Raw genomic sequence first — 8,920 nt, 5'->3', positions numbered from 1 at the left:
ACGCTGTATCTCTAAACTAAACTATATAGAGGGTCATTTGGAACAGGGAGTGTTATTCTTTGGGAAGAGAGGTTGAGCGGTTTAGTGGAAAGACACAAAATGCTGGAAAAACAACAGATCAGGCAGCATCTGTGGAGGTCAAGGATAGGGTTAGAACCCTTCTTCATAGGGTCCTATCCATGTTGAAGAAGGGTGCCAGCCCAAAGCATCACCTATCCATGTTCTCCACAGATGCTGCCTGACCTGCTGAGTTACTCCAGCACTTTGTCTCTTTCCTTAGCAAATCAACAGCAGTAGAGTTGCCAGAGACCTGGGTTTGATCCTGACAATGGGTGTTGTCCGCACAGAGTTTAACCGCATGGGTTTTCTCCGGGCGCTCCAGTTTCCTCCCACACTCCAAAGACGTGCAGGTTTGTAGATTAATCGACGTTGGTCAATTAATTGTAAATTGCCCCTAGCCTGAGGACATGGTGTACAGGGTAGATTCGCTGGGCCGAAGGACCCGTTCGCACACTGTATCTCTAAAGTCCAAAGCATCAGCAGCTCCTCGCATCTACATTTTGAGTGGTTGAGTTCCTGGGAGATCCAGGGCCAGCAGCAGGAGGCCAAAGAGCCTGTTTCCACGCTTCATCTCCACAAGCTACAACGTCCAGCTGTTGCAGCCTCTCCTGGGTGAAGGGCTGTCTTGGGAGGTGGGGGGGGGGGGGGGGGGGGTGTGCAGGAACGGATGAGAGGCTCAGGGTGGGGAGTGTGTCAACAGGACACAGCTGGCTGACAACAGGCCGCCACCTCTCACCCTCCACATTCTCCACACGGGGTCACAGGCAATGCTGTCTCCACGGCAACTGGTCGCGGACAACGACCCGCAAACATCCGCCGCTCCACCACATTCCCCTGCGTCGGAAGCTCAGTGATTTATTTCCCCCAGTTTTGTTTATTGCTGTCACGTGGGCCGAGGTTCAGTGGAAAACGTTTTTGACGCCTGCTATACGTGACTAACGAAGTGACACATGACGGGTTCCTCTCAGAACCCGGAACACATGCAGCACAGGAACAGGCCCTTCGGCCCACAATGTCTGTGCCGAACATGATGCCAAGACTTATCTGCCCGCACATGATCCAGGGCGCAGCGGTAGAGTTGCTGCCTGGCAGCGCCAGAGACCCAGGTTCGATCCTGACCACAGTGGCCGTCTTTACATAGTTTGCACGTTCTTCCCGTGACCTGCGTGGGATTTCTCCGGATTATTCCCACACTCCAAAGATGTACAGGTTTGTAGGTTAATTGGCTTGGTATAATTGTAAATTGTCCCGAGTGCGTAGGATAGCGTTAGTGTGCAAGGATCGCTGGTCGGCGCGGAATCTGTGGGCCAAAGGGCCTGTTTCTGCACTGTATCTCTAAAACTACAGAATCTACAGAAGCCAATTAGCCTACAAGCCCATACGTCTTTGGAGCGTGGGAGGAAACCAGAGCACCTGGAGAAAACCCACGCAGTCACAGGGAGAACGTACAAACTCCGTACAGACAGTGCCCGTAGTCGGGATCGAACCCGGGTCTCTGGCGCTGTGAGGCTGCAACTCTACTGCTGGGCCACCCAGAGAAATGCCTTGGTGTCAGAGTCGGTGTGTAAACGTGGGCGCTCGGTGGGACGTGCGTACGGAGGGGTCACTGGGGAACACGCGGTAAGCCGGTGACCTCGCGACCCAGCGTGGGACAGCTTCTGTCCGCAGCTTCTGAGAGCGGCGGGCAGCGACGGAGAATAACGGTGCAGTGTGAGACGGATGGGGACCACGCTGTGGGGAAACAGCCGGCCCATTCATTCCCCACAACCATGGGAAGTGCGATGGAATGTGTGCAGGGCAGCCGAGGTTGTTTGGTTGGAAAAAAGACACCGGCTGCACTCTCAGCAGCAAGAGTGACCTCAGACAGAAGCAGATTACCCCCACCCAGTCAGCTGAACACACACCATCGGTTCATAAAACACAGGAGCAGAATTAGGCCATTCGGCCCTTCGAGTCTACTCCGCCACTCAATCATGGCTGATCTATCTTCCCATCTCAACACCATCCTCCTGCCTTCTTCCCATAGCCTTTGATGCCTTTACTAATCAAGAACTTGTCAATCTCCCCTTTAAAAATACCCACTGACTTGGCCACCACTGCCGTCTGTGGCAATGAATTCCACAGATTTACCATCCTCTAGCTAAATAAATATCTCCTCATCTCCATTCTAATAGAAAGCCCTTTCATTCTGAGGCTGTGCCCTCTGGACCTAGACTCTCTCACTAGTGGAAACATCCTCCCCACATCTACTCTATCAGACCCTTTCATTACCCGATACGTTTCAATGTGGTCCCCCACCTCATCCTTCTAAACCCCAGCGGGTACAGGCCCAGTGCCGACAAACGCTCATCATACGTTAACCCAATCATTCCCAGGATCGTTCTCATGGACATCCGCCGGACCCTCTCCAAAGCCAGCACATCCTTTCTCAGAACTGCTCACTATTGCTCCGGTACTCAAAGGACCTTGGCGGCACAGTGGCGCAGCGGTAGAGTTGCTGCCATCCAGCACCAGAGGCCCGAGTTCGATCCTGATAACGGGGTGCTGTCTGTGTGGAGTTTGATACGCTCTCCCTGTGACCACGTGGGTTTTCTCCGGGTGCTCTGGTTTCCTCCCATGCTCCAAAGACGTATAAGTTTGTTGGTGAACTGGCTTTGGTGAAATTGCAAAATTGTCCCTAGTGCGTGGGATAGTGCTAGGGTATGGAGGGATCACTGGTCGGTGCGGACAGGATGGGCCAAAGGGCCTGTTTCCGTGCTGTATCTTTGAAAGCTGTGGCCGACCCCCAATGTACGTCTGTCCATCAATGTAACAGCTCGACAGGTCAAATTCAGGAGTACCCAACGCCATGTAGGTATGTAGGTTAATTGGCTGGGCAAATGTAAAAATTGTCCCTAGTGTGTGTAGGATAGTGTTAGTGTGCGGGGATCGCTGGGCGGCGCGGACCCGGTGGGCCGAAGGGCCTGTTTCTGCCCTGTATCTCCAAATCTAAAAAAAATCGGAACCACACCGGGATGGGACCGGGTCAAGTCAACGTTAGCCAGTGGACCAGGGAGGGGGTTGGGGAGTCATCTCACAGCTTCTCCAGCGAGGTGGGGAGAGGGCAGGAAGGGGAGCTGCTCGGAGCCTACCTGGAGATCGGAGTCCTGGAAGGCCTCCTTGTTCTCAAAGCCCGGTCGTCTCTTCTCCGTGCACACCACCCCGACATCCTCGGAGTGCTTGCAGTCGTTAACGCCCCAACCGTTGGAGGTGCACGACGCCACCGTGGTCTCCTCGCCGCGGCAACTCAAGTTGTCCAGCCAGATGGTGCCTGTGGTCGAGTAAAAGGTCAGAGAGTCATCGAGTTAGGAGAGAGAGAGAGAGAGAGAGAGAGATGGAGAGATAGCGACAGAGCAAAAGAACGATTGACCGATAGAGTGATGGACCGATACAGTCAGGGAACAAGGGGCCACAGTTTAAGAATAAGGGGTAGGCCATTTAGAACGGAGACAAGGAAGAACTTTTTCAGTCAGAGAGTGGTGAAGGTGTGGATTTCTCTGCCTCAGAAGGCAGTGGCGGCCAGTTCGTTGGATGCTTTCAAGAGAGAACTGGATAGAGCTCTTAAGGATAGCGGAGTGAGGGGGTATGGGGAGAAGGCAGGAACGGGGTACTGATTGAGAGTGATCAGCCATGATCGCATTGAATGGCGGTGCTGGCTCGAAGGGCTGAATGGCCTACTCCTGCACCTATTGTCTATTGTCTATTGTCTATTGGAATCAAAGGATTAGTAAAAGGCTCTGTGCATTCACACTATCTATTCCACTTATGATCTTATAAACCTCCATAAGATCACCCCTTGGCCTCCTGCATAAAGTCCAGCCTGCCCAACCTCTCCCCTTTGCTCAGGCCCTCAAGTCCTGGCAACATCCTCGAGAATCTTCTCTGCACCCTTTCCAGAATAAGGAGCGTTCTGCTACTGAATGAGACTGAGCTGAGAGATAGAGCAGGAACATTCACGCTGAGCGGGCCTTGCAGAGGAGTGTGTGAGCTGTGGGGAAGCTCTGCTGTTGTTGGAGACGGGTCGGGTTGCACGCTCTGGGATCGGGGTGGGTTGCTCTCCTGGTTTCCGCTGTCTGTGCGGGAAGCAGCCTCCGCACCTCCGAAACATCTCCCCTCTCCCAACAGGCAAGAGGTAGGGAAGTGTGGAAACGCACACCTCCAGATCCAGGGACAATTCCTTCCCAAAGAAACACACAAACATAGAAACATAGAAAATAGGTGCAGGAGTAGGTCATTCGGCCCTTCGACATTGCTTTACGAAGGAGATGGAGGAACTTCTTTGTTCAGTGAATCTGTGACATTCTTTGCCACAGAAGGCTGTGGAGCCCGTCAATGGATATTTTTAAGGCATAGATAGATAGATTCTCGATTTGTGCAAGTGTCAGGGGTTATGGGGAGAAGGCAGGAGAAAGGGGTTATGAAGGAGAGACAGATCAGCCATGGTTGAATGGCGGAGTAGACGATGGGCCGAATGGCCTAATTCTGCTGCTGTCACTGGTGACCTTATGAATGACCTGTGGTGGAGTGGAGACCTGAGCAGCTTTAGGGGGCTTGCATTGAAGTGGGTTTCGCAGAGATTGACCAGAGAGGTTGGTTGTGCAGCGAGCAGGGAAAACCAGTTTATTAAACTCCCCAGCTCTGGAGAGAGGAGAGCAGAGCCGAGCTTGAAGAGGCAGGTTATGAGTGACTTTGGCCGCGGGGCCCACGTCTGCAGATAATCAACTGAACTGAGATAAGGAAAAATTGTATTACTCAGAGGGCTGTAACCCTTAGCATTCCTCCACCTTACACAGTGTGAAGTCGTCAGGTTCATTGGAGGCCGGGGCAAAACGCAAAGTGCTGGAGGAACTCAGCGGGTCGGGCAGCATCTGTGGAGGGAAATGGACAGACCACGCTTCCTTCGTGGATGCTGCCCGACCCCCACTTCCACTTCCGCCGGCAGTTTGCTTTTTGTCCAAGATTCCAGCGTGATTTACAGATCCAATTGAGTTTTTTTGAAGAGGGAACCATAAAGGTTGATGAGGACAAAAACTGTAGACGTCTAGATAGACTTCAGCAACGCATTTGACATGGTTTCACATTTCAGTCTGAAGAAGGGCCCCGACCCGAAATCTCACCTACCCATGTTCCCCAGAGATGCTGCCTGGCCCACTGAGTTACTCCAGCACTTGCTGCCGATCTTTGGTGTAAACTAGCATCAACAGTTCCTTCCTATACTCTTGGTCGGCATTGATGAGTCGGGCCGAAGGGCCCGTTTCCGTGCTTTATGACTCTATGACTTGTTAACTCTATGACTATCACTCCCTGGCCTCAACACCTCCTCCCCATCTACTCCCCACCCCATCCATCCTCCATCCCCATCACACCCCCCCCCCCCATCCCCTCCAGTTCACCCTAGCCATCGCTTCCCCTCCACCTCACCATTCCCACTCCCTTCACCCCATCCCCTACTTGAAGAGATGGTTTGGAGAGGTTTCCCCCTCCGCCAGTATGATACCCAGTGTTACCTGGCCCCTGCCGTTATAATGTCTAATGTTGCCTGTCCCCTGCCCATACAATACCCACAGTGCTACCTGTGATATCCAGTGTTACCTGTGATACCCACAGAATTACCTGTCCCCTGCCCATACAATTCCCACAGTGCTACCTGTGATATCCAGTGTTACCTTTACCTGTCCCCCGCCCATACGACGCCCACACTTACCAATCCCCTGCCCGTACTTGGCACTGTGCGCCCAGTTCAGTGCCCCCTCGTAGCCCAGTTGCTTGCAGATGACGGTGGCGCTGTGGATGTTGAAGTCATCGTCACACACGGTGCCCCAGGCCCCCTGGTAGAAGACCTCCACCCTTCCCTCGTGGTGCGTCCGCTTCTCCCCGGCCAGCCGCAGCTTCACCGCCCCGGCGTCAGTGCCCGGCGCCGCCGTGCCCGTGGGAGTCGTGCCGCAGCAGGGCACCGGCCAGCTGCACAGGAGCAGCAGCGTTGCAGCCAGCAGCAGCAGTGCCTGCATCTTCGCCAGTCGTCCCCCCACCTGCAACGGCAGAAGCTGCCAACGTCAGCGGACCACGGGACACAGAAACATAGAAAGTAGGTGCAGGAGTTGGCCCTTCCACCCAGCACCGCCATTCAATGTGATCATGGGTGATCAACCAGAATCAGTACCCTGTTCCTGCTTTGTTCCCCATATCCCTTGATTCCGTTAGCCCCAAGAGCTAAATCTAACTTGCTCAACGTGACGGAGGATATGAGGAACATCAGACGCTGGGTTACAGATAAAAACACAGAGTGCTGGAGTAATTCAGGTCAGGCAGCATCGCTGGAGAACAGGCGATCTTTTGGGGCAAGACCCTTCTTCAGTCTAGAGTAACGTCACCTATCCATGTTCTCAGGGCGGCACGGTGGCACAGCGGTAGAGTTGCTGCCTCACAGCGCCAGAGACCCGGGTTTCAATCCCAACTACGGGTGCTGCCTGTACGGGGTTTGTATCTTCTCCCCATGACTGTGTGGGTTTTCTCCGGGTGCTCCGGGTTCCACCCACATCCCAAAGACACGTGGGTTTGGAGGTTAATTGGCTTTGGTAAGTTGCAAAATTGTCCCTAGTGCTAATGTACGGGGTGATTGCTGTTCGGCGCGGACTCGGTGGGCCGAAGGGCATGGTTCCACGCTGTATGTCTAATGTTTATGTCTAAGGCTTAAAGAACTGCTGGTGCTAGTTTACAGAAAAAGACACAAAGTGCTGGAGTAACTCAGCGTCTCTGGAGGCAGCATCTCTGGAGCCCGCTGCCAGTGATGGTGGTGGAGGCTGATATGATAATGGTGTTTACGAGGCTTTTGTGTAGGCATGTGGATATGCAGGGAATAGAGGGATATGGGTCATGTGACAATAGACAATAGGTGCAGGAGTAGATTAATTTAACTTGGCATCATGTTCAACACAGACTTTGTGGGCTGAAGGGCCTGTTCCTGTGCTGTACCGTTTGTTCTATGTATGGTGGTGTTAGTCACAGAGCCATATAGCACGGAAACAGGCCCTTCGGCCCACAGTGTATGTGCCTCACATGATGCCACTCTGCCTGCACGTGATGCATATCCCCCCCATTCCCTGCATATCAGTGTGCCTATCTAAAAGCCCCATAAACACCACTACCGTATCTGCCCCCACCCCCACCCCCAACCCCACCCACAGCAGCACATTCCATCGACTCACCACCCTCTGTGTAAAAAACATTTTTTTCCCGCACATCTCCACAAAGCTTTGTCCCTCCCTCTGCCGTCTCATGTTGGATATTTACACCCTGGGATAAAGGCTCTGACCATCCACCCAAATCTATCCGTATGCCTCATCATGTTATGTACCTCTCTATCAGGTATCTCCTCCTCACTATATTCTGCACTCTGGTAATTTTCCTAGCTGTAGCGCTTGTGTACTCGTACAAGTTCTAGGAACAGAATTAGGCCATTCGGCCCATCGGGTCTGCTCCGCCATTCTATCGCGGCTGATCTATCGTTCCCTCTCAACCCCATGCTCCTGCCTTCTCCCCGTAACCCCTGACACCCCTAGTACTGATCGAGAATCTGTCAATGTCTGCCTTAAACATATCCATTGACGGCCTCCACAGCCGTCTGTGGCAATGAATTCCACAGACGCACCAGCGTGTGCCTTAATTGCACACGTGCGGATAATGATCTAAATGGATAGCTCTCAAACAACGTTTTCACTGTATCCTGGTACACACGACAATAACAAACCCAACCAGCCCGTTTCCATGCTATGTCACCCTATAAATCTATGGCTGAGAGCTGGAAAGCAAAAATAAACAATAGTTCTTTAGCCTGGGGGACAATGAGTCAAATGTCTGGCCAGCTGTGTCCAAAATATCTGACTGCAGAGTATCAAACTCAGATAGACTCGTCAATATAAAGACATCAAACATTCCAGCAGGGAAACAAACCCTTCGGCCCAACTCATCCGTGCCAACTTGCCCGCGTGGGCTTTCTCCGGGTGCTCCGGTTTCCTCCCACACTCCAAAGACATGCGGGTGAAAATGGCTTCAGTAAAATTGTCCCTCGTGTGCGGGATAGCGTTAGTGTCCGCTGGTGATCGCTGGTCGGCGCGGACTCGGAGGGTATCCGCCCTGTCTCTAAAGTTTGGTTCTATCCCACGCACTAGGGGCAATTAACCTGCAAACCTGCACGTCTCTGGGATGTGGGAGGGAACCGGAGCGGTCACGGGCAGAAGGTGCAAACTCCGTCCACACTGCGCGTAGTCTGGATATAACCCGGGTCTCAGGCACCGCGCCGCACCGATAAAGTGAGCGCTCACAGTCTTTCCCCCAGGGTAGAGGATTCTAAAACTAGAGGACACAGGCTCAAGACAAGAGGGGAGAGATTTCAGAGGAACCTCAGGGGCAACTGTTCCACTCAGAGGGCAGTCCGTATCTGGAACAAGTTGCCAGAGGAAGCTAGAGAAGCGGATACAATTAGGATTTTTTTTAAACCACTTGGACAGATTTGCGGAGAGGAAGGTTCAGAGGGAAATGGACCAAATGCAGGCAATGTGGGACTAGCCCAGAATGCCAACGTGGTCGGCACGGACAAGGTGGGCCGAAGGGCCAGTAGAGCTCTGTGACCCTGGGAGGGATCCCTCGGTGCAAGTGATAATACTAAACCTAAAACAACTAAGCCTAAGGCAAGCCTAAACCAGCGCTAAAGTTGCCCCCGAGACCCAAGGATGGGAGAGAGGGATCTAGGCTGGTGCGGGAGAGGAGGGGAGGGAGGAGGGGGAGGGAGGAGGGAGGGAGGGAGGAGGGGGAGGGAGGAGGG

General features: G+C 53.2%; 1 protein-coding gene across 1 annotated transcript in view; it reads right to left on the bottom strand.

The window, feature by feature from the left end:
* Window positions 1-1,611: 1,611 nt before the first annotated feature.
* pyroxd2 (pyridine nucleotide-disulphide oxidoreductase domain 2) overlaps window positions 1,612-8,920 on the bottom strand; it is a 33,231-nt gene continuing 25,922 nt past the window's right edge. Inside the window, 3 exon segments of the mRNA XM_078412714.1 lie at window positions 1,612-1,791; window positions 3,192-3,370; window positions 5,804-6,128. Coding sequence (XP_078268840.1) covers window positions 1,612-1,791; window positions 3,192-3,370; window positions 5,804-6,128 — 684 coding nt within the window.

The sequence above is a fragment of the Rhinoraja longicauda genome, chromosome 16, assembly GCF_053455715.1.
Source record: "Rhinoraja longicauda isolate Sanriku21f chromosome 16, sRhiLon1.1, whole genome shotgun sequence".
Taxonomy (NCBI): Eukaryota; Metazoa; Chordata; class Chondrichthyes; order Rajiformes; family Arhynchobatidae; genus Rhinoraja; species Rhinoraja longicauda.
This window is presented reverse-complemented; position numbering and strand designations above follow the sequence as displayed.